At 33.7% G+C, this 17,905-nt stretch overlaps 2 protein-coding genes across 4 annotated transcripts; one reads left to right on the top strand and one right to left on the bottom strand.

Annotated features, from left to right (window-relative positions):
- Positions 1 to 1,975: 1,975 nt before the first annotated feature.
- On the top strand, positions 1,976 to 6,221 carry LOC100778980 (rRNA-processing protein UTP23 homolog). The gene is made up of 7 exons (XM_003519417.4): positions 1,976 to 2,119; positions 2,325 to 2,515; positions 2,675 to 2,755; positions 3,205 to 3,325; positions 4,575 to 4,889; positions 5,172 to 5,234; positions 5,938 to 6,221. Exons 2-7 carry the CDS (start codon positions 2,325 to 2,327, stop codon positions 6,022 to 6,024), a joined length of 858 nt encoding a protein of 285 aa, XP_003519465.1. The 5' UTR covers positions 1,976 to 2,119; the 3' UTR covers positions 6,025 to 6,221.
- A 1,834-nt stretch (positions 6,222 to 8,055) lies between these two features.
- Positions 8,056 to 16,675, bottom strand: LOC100805168 (serine/threonine-protein kinase TOUSLED). 3 transcript variants are annotated; one of them, XM_006575528.4, is made up of 18 exons: positions 16,505 to 16,675; positions 15,501 to 15,746; positions 14,896 to 14,985; positions 14,450 to 14,656; positions 13,846 to 13,896; positions 13,520 to 13,627; positions 13,391 to 13,435; positions 12,757 to 12,869; positions 11,943 to 12,009; positions 11,353 to 11,419; positions 10,870 to 10,967; positions 10,619 to 10,798; positions 10,039 to 10,249; positions 9,603 to 9,867; positions 9,367 to 9,421; positions 8,986 to 9,147; positions 8,396 to 8,487; positions 8,056 to 8,290 (listed from the first exon to the last, which is right to left on the bottom strand). In XM_006575528.4, the coding sequence occupies exons 2-18, from the start codon at positions 15,726 to 15,728 to the stop codon at positions 8,284 to 8,286; spliced, it is 2,046 nt and encodes a 681-aa protein (XP_006575591.1). In that variant the 5' UTR covers positions 15,729 to 15,746; positions 16,505 to 16,675; the 3' UTR covers positions 8,056 to 8,283. The 3 variants fall into 3 exon arrangements, with proteins under 3 accessions (XP_006575591.1, XP_006575590.1, XP_003518457.1); XM_006575527.4 differs by lacking the exon at positions 16,505 to 16,675 and adding an exon at positions 15,897 to 16,472; XM_003518409.5 differs by having other exon boundaries at positions 8,056 to 8,487; positions 15,897 to 16,506.
- Between the last annotated feature and the right edge of the window lie 1,230 nt (positions 16,676 to 17,905).

Raw genomic sequence — 17,905 nt, 5'->3', positions numbered from 1 at the left:
CACTCTCCTCCTCTGCATTGACCCATTGCCACCAAAACTTTCACCCCATCACACCCATGACCTTTTTTATCATCGCCAACCACGCTCATTGCCCTCCATGGTGGTGTTCGATAACTAGAGAAGTCATAATAGGCAAGAAGGGCACCATTTTTAAATCAAAAGATTTTCCAGCAACGGTCATAGATTTGGTCACAGTGGTTTCACTAGTGGTGGCGCAAACCAGTGATAGGAAACGAAGAAAAGGGAGAGACAAAGAATAGGTCAATGTTGTACATGGCGACGGGAAAGGGTCATTGGCGGTGTTTCATGGAGTTTTTCGATGATGACTAATGTTTTCTTTTTTATGTCTTTTTTTTCTCTCTATTTCTTCTTTTTTGTTTGCACATTGTTATGGTGGTTTTCTTTTTTAGCAGAAGAGTATTGTGGTGGTAGTGGGGATGAGTTGTTTTTTTGTTACATACGCAAAGCTATAAAAAAAGTTGACGCAGAATTAAAACATTGGAGACTAAACATTAGGAACTGGGTTCACATCAGTCACCAAAAAACGCCACAAGCCAATCGAAAATGAAACTCGACAACACAATGTTTTTCTCTTTGCTTTTTTTTTTTCTTCATAAGAGCAAACAAAATATACATTTTTTGTTTGTTAAATCTAGGTATGTGTTATTATTTAAATGAAAAAACAAAACAAGTGGATAATTAGCAACATTGACCCAGGCCTTACATTGAGTTCATCTATATTTTCAATCACATATTACACGACCTAAAATAACTTGGGCATGGTAGCAGACCTAACACACTTAACGGTATAATTCATCATTAAAGTTGATGTTGATACTATTAATGTTATACATGGCGACGGGAAAGGGTCGTTAGCTCAAAAATAGGATTTAAGATTAAAAAAATGGGTGGTTGAATCTTAAATTCATTTTTTGGGAAAATGAGTTGATCAAATCCCCTTCGGGAATTTGCCAAGGGATTCTTCATTCAATTTCGAGCATTTTGACATATTATGGGCCTCAAACGGACATTCCTATCAAAAGTTATACCCGTTTGAAGTTAAAAAAAAAAATTCGTAAAAAAACATTTCGTCAGTACGAGTGGTGGGACCCGCCACGTGGACAGCAACTCGCCAACTCCACTGGCAAGTCCACCAGGCGCCGCCACGTGTCCAACTCGCCAACCCCACTGGTGAGTCCCCTTCAAAAACAGACCCCCTGAAAAAAATTTCAAAACAGTCCCTTTTTAAGAATTAGTTTCTAAAAGTAACCTAATTTAAAAAATTTGCCCACAAAATGCCAAACCCCGCCCTCAACAGCCATGGTCATCGAAACAACAAAGCCCAACACCACAAATTGGAACACCAATACTCATCAACAACCAATCATGACAAGCATGAGCTCTTCCAACATACTTATATACACTATAAAGCCTTGCTACGCTAATTTCAATTACTACTAGTTGTGAATTTCTTTAGAGTAAGAATTTCAAATAATTTAATTAAAGTTCTTTTATTTTTAAAATTTTATATTTAGATAAAAAATAAAATTATCTGATAAATTATTTTTTTTATTTAAAATTCTCTATTCAAATGCTGATTTTTTTTAAATCAATTCTTTAAAATATATTTTGAGAAATTTTATATTGTCTTTTAATAAAGAGAAGATAAGAAATTAAATTGTCTTTTAATAAGGAGAAGATAAGAAGTTAAGTGAAATGTGAAATAGGAAAGTCTAGATGGTCAAAAAAAAAAAGAAAAAAAAAGAGTCTAAGAAAATAGTAAGGTTTTGGATGACAATAGAGTATTTTTTTAAAAAAAATTAGATAAAATTTATATATTTTTAAATACCTAACAATAGTTTAGTTAAATTTTATCAAATTTTATTAATTTCTTAAAAAATCCTATTTTTTAAGAAATATCACAGAATCTATTTATATAATTTAAAAAATTATAATCAAATATCAAAAGATTATTTTATAAAAAAAAATCTTTTAAAATTCTAATTGAATAATACGTGTTATCTTACGCATCCTCGTACTGGCGGCATAGCTTCGTCCCCCCAACACACAACCCTAACCTAAAGCTGCTACGCCGTGACTCTGTGGTCGACGGAAAAAAGTATATGCCAAACTCATTTTATATTCTCTTCCACCTTACTCCATCCTCGATCATGTGAAAAAAGTTTATTTTACCAAAAATTGTGGTTATGGTTCTGACTGAAACCAGTTTATGATTGGCGTATATGCAAAATTTGAATGGTCTAATAATGCCGATTAAATTTCCGAGCTAATTCCTGAGATTGTGTTGTTATGCATTGTTGCAGATGAAGGTGAAAAAGCAGAAGAGGCATAGGAAGATTTTGACGTTTTACACTGCTTGCTTCGGTTTTCGGAAGCCTTTCAAGGTTCTATGTGATGGCACATTCGTGCATCACCTTCTTGTGAATCGAATAACCCCTGCTGACACGGCCATTGGCAATGTTCTCAGTGCTACGGTCAAGCTCTACACAACAAGGTTCTTTTTTTCCCCCTCTCTATGTTTAAAGTAGATTTATTAACATTTTTTTCTTAGCTCAACTCAACCTCGTTGGTAGGATCTATAAATTTGTATTTGTTTCGATTTGGATCCTTTTTTTTTCGTTGTTAATTTGGGGTTTGGATGGAGATTATGCAGATGTGTTCTAGCTGAGTTGAATCGACTCGGTAGCTCGTATTCTGAGGCTCTGGAGGCAGCTCATAAACTTATAGTTGCAAGGTAATTCACCTTACAGCTGGAGCACGTATGGTGTTAAATTAATTATTTCCTTAACTTTTTTTTTTAGTTTCAATGATATGTATATGTACGATAGGCAATGCCAAATCAAATAACCAGAATCAGAGTACTTAGCTTGTTATTTTTGATAGTTTGGTACCTCTTTGATCATTGTGTATTTTTGTATATTTGAAATTTGGACTGAACTGGTCATACATGACTACTGGTTAATGTTATTTTTTATGATTCTGAGTGAAATGTTATGTTAAAAGGCTCCCTAATTTGAAGCAATGTTGTATCTTTAGTCCTAATAATCAGCATCTGATAGTCTTTAAGTGGACTACTAGTCAGGATCATTGTTGTTTCTTGTTTGTTTATTTGGGTTTTGAGATATTTGAGCGCTGGTATTGCTGTGGAACTGGCCATTACTTTGATTTTACTCCAATTTGCAGATGTGAGCATGAAAAATGTAAGAGTGCAGATGCTTGCATCATGGAGGTTGTTGGAGGAAAAAACTCTGAGCATTTCTTTGTTGCTAGTCAGGACACTGACCTGCGGAAAAAGTTGCAAGAGGTTTGTTACGTTTATAAAATATTATATATTTTTAATGTTGATTCCAATGGTTAGATATGTTTTTCTTTTTAATATTTTCTTTGTAACTGTGGTAAAATTTGTTTAATTGATGAGCTATATTTTTTAATGATATCCACCTTGAAAGAATCATTTCTACCTGTCGGACTTAGAATACATTTGTCTTTATGTTAGGTTCTTGGTGGCGAACTTATTTTCAATATTGAAAAATATATTTATATTGATACTCTGAAAGACAGTTGTTACTCGTATCTTTTCATTCTGTTATAACACCTAAAGCTTGTTGAAACTCATTAACTGAGCAAAGACATTTATCTGAAAACCTTGGTTAGTGAGATGTGGTGGATTTGAATTGAGCATTAATTTAATGTTGCTATCTGTGGAAGATGGGTTACTGATTGATGTAACTCATGAGCTTGGTATTTAATTGGCAGTTAAATAACAATCTTGGAGAATTTATGTCTTGTCCAATCTAGCATTTTGAATATGGAACTTCTGGTTAGACCCAAAACTAAAAACAATTTTTGAAAACAGTTGCTATGGTTGAATTGTGGGGAAACAAGGAGACAGTACCTTGTTTAGTGCATCTGCATTATCTTTTTATCTTCATACTCTCGTTTCATATCTTTCATTCTATTTGATACAGATCCATTGATAGAGATTTTCTGTCAATAAACACCTTCTATATTCTGATCCAGTTCTATCATCTTCCCATTTCTAATCCTATTCAACCCATTGTGGTTGCATCACCTTGCCTAAATGTGTGAAGTATCTTCCAACTTGGTGTTACTGATTGAGTCATCTGCTAGCTTTCAATGAACAATCCATCCAGCTTCTTGTCTCATGGTTGATTATGCCTTGATAGAAGTGTAGAGCATTTCTAGTAGTTATTTCTTGTTAGAGTGGTTGAGTACAAAATTCTTTAACATCTTCCTGTCTTGATGTCTATCCAATGATTCTTTCATTTCTGGTTTGTTACATTATGAATTTTAAATGGTTGTGTTTCAGTATTCAGCCAGGGTTTCTATTTGTGCCATTAAAGAACTACCTTCATATGTGTTATTTGTGCACTTCTTTTGTTTCTGATTGAGTATGGTGCTTTTCCCATTAAAGAAAAAAAAATGAAAACTTCTGGTTATTTATGTCAAAATTTGAAGTGCTTTAGCGATGCAAGATGTGTAGAATTGTACACTTAGACCTACATTTATTCTTCTTAATCTGCTTGTTGCAGGTACCTGGTGTGCCTCTCATATTTGGTCTTAGAAATGCTCTTTTCCTTGAATCTCCATCTGCATTTCAGCGGCAATATGTCAAAACTTCTGAAGAAGGACGATTGCATATGACTCAGAAGGAGTACCAGATATTTAAGGATAGGGTAATGAATAGATTGACTGGTGAGGAAGCTAACCATTCCATTTCTCAAATAATGGAAAATGACGATTCAGAAGATCAGACCATAAATGTGCAGGCAGTAAAGAAGGGTATTACTGCAAGGAATCATATGGAAATCAAGGATAAACCTCAGTTCAAGAGAAAAAGAGCTAAGGTTATAATTTACCCTTGTGCTGTATCTGTTTCCTAGCTTGAGTTTGGTTACCATATTCAGTGGTTAATTGTTTATATAGACTTGAAACGTTTATGCAAACAATTAATTTCTTTGTAATATGTGCGTGTGCAGTTTTGGATGCATTTTGTGTAGAAAGATGGCCTAGTTAATTTACAAGTGCACTTAAATTTGACATAAGTTTTAGTTAACTTGAGTAAAGCTGTATTACTCTTAGCAGCTTATGATTTCCCTTTAGTATAATACTGCTTTTTAACTTTGCAGGGCCCGAACCCACTTTCATGCAAGAAGAAGAAAAGTGAAAAACAAAATATTGGTCCTTTGAAGGTAGGGTTAGCAAAATTTATATGTTTTTTCAATTGGAGCATGTATAACTCCTACCTGGCTTGTAAACTTTGGATTTAATTTTGATTCACCATCTGGGTAAAGTTTCCATCATAATTGTGAAATCATTAAATGAGTTTGATTCGTGTTGGTATCACAACCATTCAGATTAAAACCATACTTTGACTCATTTTACCTAGTTTTTTTTTACACTTGAATCTTGATTAATCCTGAAGTTCAGATTACAGCTTCTTGGCTATATAATGTATTTTTTAAATACAAAATGCTAATATTCTAGATGTTTCTAATATACACATGTGAACTATATACTTCATGCTATTTTTTTCTATTGATCATGTAACTTACAACTGACCGTTTGATGACCATACATGCATAAAACAAGAAAACTTTTGAGTTTGAATTTAATCCACTGCCAGTGTAATGTTTTGTACATTGTAATCTAATGATGTGCCAGAACATTATTAGTTGTTTTGGAACTCCATAAAACAATTTAGATATCGATGCAAGTATAGTTCCTATTTAACTGTTCGTTGTGATTCTGCGATTAAATTCTAAATTGCATTAGCATGTTTAGAATGCTTCAGCCTCGGTGTTATATATTTTAAATTAATTTTACAATCCTCTGAAAATAAACTATTTCCTAGAGATTTGTTAGATCTTCATTAATTGTTTTGCTCTTATGCAGGAAACAGATGGAGACAACTCAGTGAAGAGAAGTAGGAAAAGAAAGAGGTCACAGAGACGGAAAATGCCAACAGAAACAGGCAGTTAGGTGGATCTTTTTTATATATACAGTTACAAATAGGAATTTTTAGAGAGCTTCTTGACTTTACTGCTTCTGTTGAGTGGAGAGAAAAGCAAGTTTTACTTTTGATCCATGCTGACATGGGAGGGGAAAGTGTATCTAGATTAGTTGCATGTTGAATTTTATACTGTTTCTATTTTGCTGGCGATCGTATTTTTACTTAACTATGGATACCCAAATAGCCGTTGGTCACAAAATTGCTTCTGATATTTATGATTATGATCTAAATGAATTTTACTTGCAATGGTAATGTTTTGAATCATAAGTCATCGCAGAGGGGAGTTTACCTAATTACTACCCTGACTTGAGGGATTATTTTCATAGTTATGTCTTTGGGAATACTTGAACAAAGACTCAAATAAATAAATAAAATACAATTGATTATCATAGCGTTTTTCATATCTATGAAATTATTTGCTAATTTAATAGTTGTTAACAATTAAAATTGTCATTCGACTGCATATCTTGCAGTAAACTTGGGGCAACATTAAATGCATAAATATTTGTCAACATAAACATATATGTTTGGTGGTCTTATTTTTAAAAAAAGTTGGAGCAAGTTAAAGAAAAATGGGACCAAATCGATTCTGTTAAGGACCTAATTGATTTTTTTTAAAAAAAAGGACTTAAATGAACTATTTTTAATAATACTAAACATATTTGAACCTTTAAATAATAAGAGGATTAAATAGAATTTTAAAAAAAATTAGAGAACAGGAAATAATCAAGCCAAATTAATAAACATACTGTAGATGATATTTTTCATTTAATGACGGTAGAAAAACTTTTATAGAATTAGTATATGTATTTATTTATTTTTATTAATAAATATTAGTTGGTTAATTTTTATTATTGGACGATTCAAATTTATTATCTTTTTCCTCCTTTTTTTTACCATCAAATCAATCTTACATCTATATTATTATTTATTCTTTAATTATGAAACACCCTTTTTATACTATACTTTGATTTATTTTATTTTTATAAGAGTTTATTGAGAAATTTATTGAAATTAAGATATTAAATGGATCCAACTGCCGCTCAATGTTATTTCAAGGAATTCATAACACAGACAACTTCCATTCTAATTTCTGTTAGGTCTTAATGGGACAACTATTTTTAATTGTGATATTTAGCGCGATTTGTACTGGGCCGAAAATTCGGCTAATTGTTTCCTGCACTCCATTTTTTGCTTCTTGCACCCCAAATGTTTTTAAATTTTCCAATTATCCTTCCTAATTATGGAATGATTATTTTGGAAAGTTATAGGTAATCCCAAAACCTGTTTTGGAATATGAAAATTGTATTATGGAATTGGTATTCTAGAATAGGTTTTTGAATTACCTATTCTAGAAGTATACAGGTAACCTGAAAATCTATTCTTTGAAAACGTATTCTATATCTTATTTCAGAACAGATATTCTGGAATGTTTTTGTATTACCTATATATACTTATGAAGACCTATTTCAGACACCATCCTCTTATAAATACTTCATTGTAGACTCAAACTCCTTTAACAGTTTAACCTCCTTTCAACCAGATTCTTCTCATCAACAAACCTTTTCAACCGTTCACTCTCCTCCACCCACCACTTCACCTCCTTCCCTTCCATCAACCCCTCCACGTGCCTTGCCAACACCGGTTGAAGGCAGCCTTCCACATCATCCTTAACGGCAACGTTTGAGCCCAACATTGGCATGAAATCGTGTTTCTCCACACGTGCTCCCAGCTCCACTAACTAATTTCAATCATAATATATTTTTATATTTTGTTTTAGTAACTCAAAAATCATATCATCCTAAAAAAAGCTATCTAACTCTTCATGATGCCCCCCACATATTGATTAGTTTTCTTTTGGTTAGTATGTAACACACCATATACGATTCCGGTAGCCAAATGTAAGAGAAACCTTTAAAACATCCTTAAAATAAAATAGCTCTCCCTCCACAACTTAATAGCTTGGTGGGAAAAAAAGAAGATAAAGTAGCCAATCAAAATGCATTAAAATCCTATATTTAGGAGCAAGAGTATTGAAAAAATAACACAAGCTTTCTCACTTGCGAGTGAGTACCTATACTTACTGACCCTTTTTGAGGTCAAATCAAATCCACATGCCATTTGCTCCCCCATACTTGGAACCAAAAGATGATGCATGAAAATAACTAGACTCTCTTTCAGAATGGGGAAACCCCCCTCTCTGCCTCATTGACAAGATTACAAAATCTTTACAACCTATACAAAATTTAACAGATTCAGTAACTGAAGTTAGAAGATGAGATCCTCCATTCTTTCTAAGTGGAGTCTGGATAATGAAGCCATGTAAATGAATGCCATTACTTTTTTGAGAAAGTGAGATATGGGTCTTGAGCAATGGTTAATACATCTGGTCTCTCAGCCTGGTTATATGTTAGACACCGTCGAATAAAATCCTGACCAAAAAAATTGTAGATACAGCACAGACAATTGTCAGGTTTGACAGTATTGTAGATAGTAGGTACTATTTTCTTTCTACAGCTAAACATAGAAACTGTAAACCAGATATAAGCATGTATATATTTGAGGTCTTTAATGGAAACAACCACCTTTCTACACTTGCAGATGAAATAAAGTTGGATAGTTCTCTTTTGGAAATTACCATAATATAACCTTACAAGAAGAATAGTTGTGTACATCACTGAAAATTAGAATAAAATAAAGGCAAGTGCACTGATTAAGAAATCAAAAGTGGAAAGTTTTTATTAAAACATATTAATACACGAACCATGATTTCTAGTTCACCTCATTGTGATTTCCAAAAAAAAAATCATTTATTGGTTCCTCAATCAATGCACTTGGGGCATTCATTAATAACACCCAAAAATAAATACAGATAAGGCCAAAGAACAATCAGTCATGAGCAGCAATTATCAGAAAAGGGTGCAACTCACCTTTGCCTCATTAGAAATGGTAGGTCTAGAAGGAAATTCAACCTTGCGTGCCTTAATAATTGTGTCTTCACGAAGTATTCTCTCTTGTGTTTGGTCATGCCCAAAAGGACGTCGGCCAAAGAGGATTTGATAATACAAAATTCCAGCAGACCAGACATCAACCTGTTTTCCACAAAGTGTTAGAAAATACAAGAGCCAAATGACAAAAAAAAATATGTTAAGGTGATGATCCAAGGGTTAGTTATTTGCAATCCAAACCATTGTGACACTTGCGTCAAAGTGAAATATCCTTTGACCAAAGTGATTGAGAGTGAGAATAATAACAATAATAAAATAAACATAAAATTTATCCATGTATTTACAACTTAGAAAATTATTGACCTTTGATGATATAAGAGGTGTCTTGCTGAGCTCAAAGCATTCAGGAGGTAAATACCTGCAAATAGAAAAAGAAAAGAAGAATGCATAGGAGATTTTACGAAAGTAAATATGGGAATCTCAAGGAAACATTAATAGGAGCTTCAAAGGTTAAGTCAGATTGAGGAGAGTTAAGCTTTAAACATACAAACTTGGACCACTTCAAATTTTGGATTCCAACAAAGATTTTCACCACTTACCAGTATGTTCCAGCTCCCTGGGATGTAAGTTCCATGCCCTGGGATCCCACATCATCCTCCACTATCTTACTAAGACCAAAATCAGTCACTTTGGCAACACCAAGCTCATCAAACAGAACATTTCCAGGCTTCAAATCATAATGGATAATCTTCTGTGCTCTTTTATTCATGTAAATAAGGCCTTGAAAAATTTGAACTATGATGACCTTAGCCTCCCTCTCGGGTAATATAGGTGTTGCCTTGAGGACAGCATCAAGATCTTTCCCTGGAAGAATAAAGGAGCGTCAAAGGGCAAAGGGGTAGGAAAAACAGGAAATCAAATGAAAACAGTGAAGTCATTCAGGTTAAAACTTCAAAGCAACATTTAGAGTCTGTAAAAACAAATCAAAATAATGAGCTTCATAAAACAATCAAGTGAATCAACAACAGTGCATACCACTACAATACTCTAGAACGGTGCAAAATGTGTTTTGATCAATCTCAAAAATGTCCCATAAACGAACAATGTGACGATGTACAAGAGTCTTGTGAATATTATACTCCCGAATTGCATGGCGTATGTAGCTTTGCTTCTTCTCTTCACTCCATTGAGCATTTAAACCATGAAGCTTGCATGCAACATATCTATGCTCAACCAAGTCAAAAGCCTGCAGGAAATTTCTTACTTCAAATCACAGCAAAAAGGTATTTATTTACAATTGCCAATATAGGCCAAGTAATTTCCTAGATTCTGGTTTTAGTTTCTCAAAACCTTGTATAATATTTGCTAAAAGAGGAGTGCTAGCAATACACTTTCTATTATTAATTTATTAGTTAAAATTTATTGCAAACTTTAAAATCATTAGCGGGAATATGTTAAATATTGATCCACAATTTTGTGAGTTCTAATAATTTTCAGCCAACAATAAATAGTTTATAAAAGTGTGTTAGAGTGTGTTGTTGGCATTTCTCTTGCTAAAATAATATCAATATGATCAGATGATTATTATTATACTTTTTGATGGTTCTGATCTGACCTTGTACACCTCACTGAATCCTCCTTTTCCAAGAAGGTTAAGAAGGGCATAGCGATGATTTAGAATCTGAAAGTTGTTAAACCGCGAACCATCTTCATCTCGTATACGTTTCATTTCACGAATTAACCTCCCCTTCTCTATTTCATATCGTTCTCTCTCCCGCAAAATATTTTCTTCTTCCTGAACATTTTCCTGCTATTAGAAACATAAAGAGGAAAGAAACAATCGGACCAGCAGAAATATTAACTTACTCTTTTAAGGCTAGCTAATCGAGATTTGTAGATCTCATCATGAATTAGAATATCTTCTGGTAATCCAGCCTCTGCATCTGCTGTTCCATCACCCTTATCTTCAACCAGAGAGAAGGCCCAAACAAAAAACAAAACACACATTATTAACACATGGAGCAGAGTAATATATTACAAGACAGTCTAGCAGTATCCGATAGCGTGAAACAGATATTGATAGTATCCAGATATCCATTAGGCAATCTTAAGGAGCATATGGACTATGGTCGGTCACGATTTGTGCATATCTAGTAAAGCTATTGAAAGTCAATATATACAAAGTACTTAATGTAGAAATTTAGCAAGATGGATGGAATGTTCATACAGATGACTGGTATAAGAGGGCGATGGAGAAGTGAAAAGGACAGTCCCAAATTTGGTCCCATCAACCCTTCTTCCCCAATTTTAGGTGATAAGTGCTAAAAGAAAAAAGGAAACAGAATTTACCAGATTGTTTTTTCTTCAATAACTTGCGCTGCCGCTCGATTGCCTCCTTTGTTTCTATTAGTTGTTTCTGGGGAAAAACAAAGAATGGTGAGGAAAAGGAATTCATGGTATCACTATGCAAACTATCAACATAGGCAAGGTTTCAATTGACAAAAACTAACAGACAGAAGTTATGGTAACATTGACATTATATACCCTGTGCTATAATTGTATTCAGTCATCTGTCCAACTGAAGCAAAAAGGTTCAGGTTTAATAATATTTATATTTTATAATCTAAGAAGGTTAGTAAAAAGCATGATACTTCACTGCACAAATAAAACATGAAAATGTCTTCAGATAATGACAGTTTAATTGTATTGAACTATGAAATGTTCAATCAGAAACAACCAATTCGGGTGATATTCATCACATTAAATAAGGAAAGAATCAGAATCCTAAAAATTGTCTGTTATAATAATTCCTAAATAAGAACAAATCTCACAATAAATCCTAGTTGAATCTGATAAATTGATCCCAATCAATAACAATCTCCAGTACAAAAATTAAAAAGAAAAAATTCATGAAGGAGGAGAAAGGAAATGGGACATACAAGCTGGGCATTCAGATCCTTTAAAGCTTGACCATCTTCCCAGGTCTCGGATATGACAGTTCCAGCTCTACAATTCATAATTGAACTAATAAGAAATTAAAAAAATATGATATTAAATATAATTTCTCAGAGTTTTCAATTGTGTGCTATAGCACAGTTGCATTGCATTGCAGCTATTGGCCGTTCCGTTGAAGCCCTTGGTGTCGCAGATCACTGTCACATGTGGAGCAGTGAGAATTACAACCGCATTTGCGGCTATTCACAGAATTAGTGGGCGCAACTTTGATTAATGGTTGAAAGCCATTGTGTATCCCCACAATACTGCATCTTTTAAGGTTTATTTGGGGGGGACAATTTCATGATTTTGCTACCCTTATTTGGGGTTCAAAATTGAAACCCTATTCTAAAACAATTGTGTCCTTGTGTCTCTGGAACATGACCCACTATTCTTTGGCACTCTCTCAGGTGCACCTTCTTGGTGTTTCCAGCCTTGCTCTGTTATGTTGTTTCTGTTCAGTTCACTCTCTCACTGCTCTCTCTTAAAGATTTTTTTCCCTTTCATTTTCTTGCAGTAAACACTATCACATGGGTCTTTCATGATTTTATCTCAGTTCTCTGTTCTTTATTGCAAGCATATGAATGTCTCTAATTTTGGGTAATTTATATAAGTCCATATATAAGTTATTGAACTTGTAACTAAAATTTCACAATATAAGTCATCCCACTATCTGTTATCCTGCTAGAGTGGTTTTGGGGTACTCTGTGCTATCTGAGATTGATAATTATGTAATTTCTTAAAATGATCCATGCATACCTGATTACACCAACATTTCCAAGTCTCAATGAGTCTTGCCGTACTTTCAACCTTGCTTCTTGTCTCTCAGCCTTTGAAACGGATATCAGCAAGTCAGATATTATTTTCATTCTCTACAAAACAGAAGGATCAAATGTTAATACGCTGCTGCTTAATTGATGCATGGTACAAAGAATGCTCATTAACTATTTAGTTGGGGGAGGGGAGGGAGTGGTAGCAGAGGGCTCTTCTAAAGTGAGTAAAGGTAAAGTAAGAAACATCAATCGTTGATGAGAATGAGAAAATCAACGTTTAATACTTTAATATTCCAACACATGCATGTGCATGTACTATCAACGACTGATATTGCTTACTTTACTCTCTAAAATAAGAAGCTTACTTTAGAAGAGTGGGACCCTGGCACCAGCATGCTTGTATCAACAAGGAGCTTCTAAGATTTCTAGTTCGTTTTTGCATATAGAATTCAAACAAACTAAGATTCAGTGTATGCACTCTGTTGCATGCACCACGATGACAGCCAGTACTCTATATTTTAAATAACATGTACATAATTAGGAATGAAATATTCTGATAGATTCAACATGGAAACTCTAATTATAACTACCGAGTAATCAAAAGCTGAGAATAATCACACCTTAGGCTTCATTTTCTGTTCATGATCATTCAGCTCCTTCAGTTCCTGCATATGCCAAAATCAAGATTCAGAAAACATGCTTCTGATAAACAATTGTGAGTTTAGTATTTGATTATATTATACATATACCTTTTCTAACTGTCGATAAAGATTTTGATAATCAGCGGTCTCTTGCTTTGATTTGCGCAATTCCTCCTCCAATGCAACAACTTTTGCTTGTAAAGATGCAACGTCCTCCTAATTGAAGATAGAGATGAAAAAAAATAGAAAAATTACAAGGTTCTGATACTGCAATAAAACAATAAATAGTTAAAGTGTCAACAATGTCATTAGGATCTGTTGGAGGGAGGTAGAAATGAAATAAGTCATATCAAACTTCTAATTATTTTCATACAAAGCCACATATTATTTTAATGACCATAAAATTTACAAGTGGAATTAGGTAAAATCTGTACCTCTAATGAAGCAGAATTATCACTATGAAACTGATCACTGAGTCTACCATCCTGCAAATAAATATGAGCTCTATAGGGAGAGGAGTACGGCATAAATGTTCAATCTGTAAACTTAATTGCTCAAGCAATATAACGTTCTTAAACTTATGAATATTCTATTCATAGGAATCAGGAAAGGTTCCAATTTGCATAACCAAGAGCTAAAAGATGCAACCAGACAAAAAGGTCAAATAAACCTTGCTAATCAGAGAATACAGAGAATGATTTAAAAAATTAAAAGACATTACACTGATATTGAGTAAGCATTCAAAAAAAAACCAAGCAGCAAAAGGGGGCACCAAGACCAATGCAATCAAATTTCCTATCAGCTACAGACTACGGATGACACAATCAGTCCTTCCAGCTGTTAATTCTTTAAGCCAAGAAGTTTAAATTTCAGGTCTCCATTAAAAAACAGTTAAAGAAGACACAGTTGTGCAACTATGCAGCAATCATGTATAGACTACAGATATATAGTCACAATTGAAAAGACCAGTTTAGAAAAAAAAACTGATAGGGACAATTGACAAATTACAATTCCAACATTTCATAGGAAGGAGCATACTTTATGGTATACATTCTCAATGTGACCATTTGAAGCCAAAACAGTTGGTGGAGAAATTGGTGTTTTGGTCTGATCAGTAACTCTGGAACCACGGCCTCTACCTGAACCAGAACTCCCTCTTCCACGGCCATGTTTCTTTCTATTCACATCAATATTATTTTTCGTCTCCACAGCCTCCAAACTAGTTTGCCTTCCATCGGTAACAACCTGATATGTAAAATATTTTAAGTTGGAAACAACTAGACGACCAATTTCTGAGACAAAAAGTACACTTCCTACAAGTGGTCAATAAAGTCATCAAAATACTGGAAAGAGAAGATGATAAGAACAAGACCTTTAAAAAAAAGCAACCCATCCAGTGAGTAGCTGTTTTTTAAAATTTCAACATGAGATGAAGCTATTCTATAACTATAGCAAAGAGTATATGTGGAGTCACGAAAACCAACCTCAACACATTCAAAAACACTTGCGCTGCCATCTTCTTGAAGTTTTTGGCGTTTCTGAGTGTTGGCTTGTATTAAGAATTTCCCACCATTCTGGAACAGAAATACGAAGATACCAACAATCTAATCAGTCAAGTTATCATAGGAATTTATTTCCGTACATCTACCGATTTTCAGGATCATTAATAAACACACAACACTGATAATCTTCATGTCAAGTCACCATCATAAAAACAGCAGCAGAGAACACAAAACGTATCACCCACATTTATCATATCCTAAACCATAGGTAAATACACAACCAATCAACCACCAAAACAAACAAATCAAACAAGAGAAGCTTCTATATTAACATTGACAATCCCTGGCAACAAAAGCATTGGTTTTAAAAAACGGTTCGCGCTGCAAAATCAAGGTTTTTTAACTGTCCACGACCGCAGCGCGACCCTCCAATTGGGACAGCATCAGCCGCATTTGTCCAATGCAACGGCGACCGTGACCGATATTTAAACCTTAAGCAAATAAGCTAAAACCATAACAACAATAGTCCTCACAAATGCAGTCAAATTCCCACACACATTGCACTAAATAGGGATAATAAAACTCACATCATCATCAGAATCACTGGAAGTGGATGGTTCAGCCAAATTTTCAGCAGCTCCGCCAAATTTCCCAGCAGAAGGAACAGACGCAGAGGACCAACCTGATTGCTGAGCAGCGGTGGAGGAACCCTTACCAACCATTCGAGCTTCCAACTTAGCAATCTTTGTAGGCAGAGACTGATCTGATTGGTTGGAAGAGTTGGATGAGAAATGAATGAGCATGTCATCTGACATTGTTGTTGTAACTGCAAACTGTTTTGCAACAAAGAAAAATGCTTCTCAAATCTCAACCCAATAAACAACAACAACAACAAACTGCCCAAAAAAAAAACCAACTCATTCAGAAAAAATAAAAGGTTCCTTTTATTTGAAAAAAAAAATGTGAGTAGAACTAGGCCATACCCATTCGTGATCAGAGAGGAAAAGGTGAGATTTTTTCAGAGACCCACGTGAAAGTTGGGGTTTATGCAAAGGGGAAACGCCAGAAGCAGTTGAATAAATCAGATAATCAGAGAATTGAGAAGGGGATATGATTGAAAGGAAAAATAAAAAGGGGGAATTTTGAGTATCTTTTGCCTTTTGGGTGAAGAACTCGGAGAATTAAGTGATTGGAAAGAGAAAATCTAGGGTTTTGTTGTTAGGTAAAGTGGTGGAATAATCAAAAGCTTGGGAGGGAAGAATGAATATTGGAACTGTGAAAGAAGAAAGGCATGACTGCAATAACAGAAGAGAGTAATAAAGACTGTTTTTTTCTTTTTGGGTATGTGTTATTTTGAAATTGTTGTGGGTTGTGTTGTTTTTTGGTCAGAGAAGTTTCTGTGGGTGAAAAATTTGGGACATGGGAGAACTGTACATGAGAAGTTAAAAGGGAGGGGATAAAAAAAAAGGGGATGCAAACATATGATATGATGTGGATTTAGTGTCTGTTTGAATGTGGTGTGATGTGAGATTTGTGCTTTTTAAATCTAGTGAGGTATTATTGTGATGAATGATGATAGTTTTTTTCTTACCTATTGCTTTTGAGATGAGAGTGGTGCTTTGAATTCAATCTTTGAGGATGCTAGATTTTATAGTGAAAAATAGATGGGTGCAATTATCCAACTTGAAGAGAAAATAAAGGTTTTCTCATTTTCGTGATATCCAACTTGAAGAGACTTTCATGAAAAAAAAAATTTGAAGTTCAAATAGAAAGAAGCAAGAATAATTGATAGGTTAAACTGTTGAAGGACTAATTGATGGCCAAAATCAGGTATTGTGACATCATGTGTGTGTGGTGACTGGTGACTGCTATTGACATGGATCTATGAAAATTGCTGCCAATGGGCCAAGAGGGATGGTAACAATCCTTTTGACTTCGAGAAGCATTAGGTATAATAGTATAGCCCTAGAAAGGAATATTGTAAGAACTACCCTCGGTCCAAAACCAGAAACATCATCTCATCACAATCAATCTCGGTTGAAAACAGAAGGGAAAAGCCATATACGTGTGTGAAATTAATTTTTAGATTTATATAAGACTGCTTATAAATTTATGTTTAGTTGTATCTCATCATTTGTTAATGAGCAAGGCAATATTGTTGAGCAGAGTAGAATAACCATGTAAATATTCTTGAACAGATTTGTCACGTTAGAAAATATTTATGATTGAAAAAATAGGCTTACATTTACTTTTCATTCTTATGTTGGTGTAATTTTGATCCTTAAAAAATTTATTGTATATTTAGTCCTCAATGTTTATAAAATTTAACAAATTTTTTTCTTCCCTGAATTTATCTCTTATTGTCAATTTTTTAACAAAAATTATTGGTGATAATATGACATTAACATATTAGCGTTATGAATGATATGATTATGTTAAAATAACATCAATGATCAAAATTATGACCATTACTATAATGTTTATACATTATTAATGTCACATTGACATATATGTTAAATTATTAGGTCATTTATCATGTTAACATGTCCATACCACATCATTACATGAATGTCATGTCAGCAATTATAATAAAAAAGATTACAGCAGATTAATAAAGAATCAAAATTGTACCATTTTAAAATTATAGGAATCAAAAGAGAATTTAAATCAAAAAGATATTAATTAATATCTATCATATATAATATATTGACTTTACATATATTGATATAGAAGTGATAACATATTTCATTAAAACAATTGTAACTTTTAAAAAATGTTTAATTGTACTTTATGCCTCAAACTTTTTCAGTTTTGACCAATTTTACTCCCAACAAATTAATTTGGTGCATTTTACCCTCAACTTATAAGAAACTTACAAATTTTGCCCCTTATCATTTATCCATTAATAAGCACAAAAGTTAGAAGTAAAATATGCCAAGGAAATAAAAAGTAAGGGGTAAAATTTGCTAAAAATAAAAAATTGGGTGTAAAA

Source organism: Glycine max, chromosome 2, assembly GCF_000004515.6.
Source record: "Glycine max cultivar Williams 82 chromosome 2, Glycine_max_v4.0, whole genome shotgun sequence".
NCBI classification, from domain to species: Eukaryota; Viridiplantae; Streptophyta; class Magnoliopsida; order Fabales; family Fabaceae; genus Glycine; species Glycine max.
This window is presented reverse-complemented; position numbering and strand designations above follow the sequence as displayed.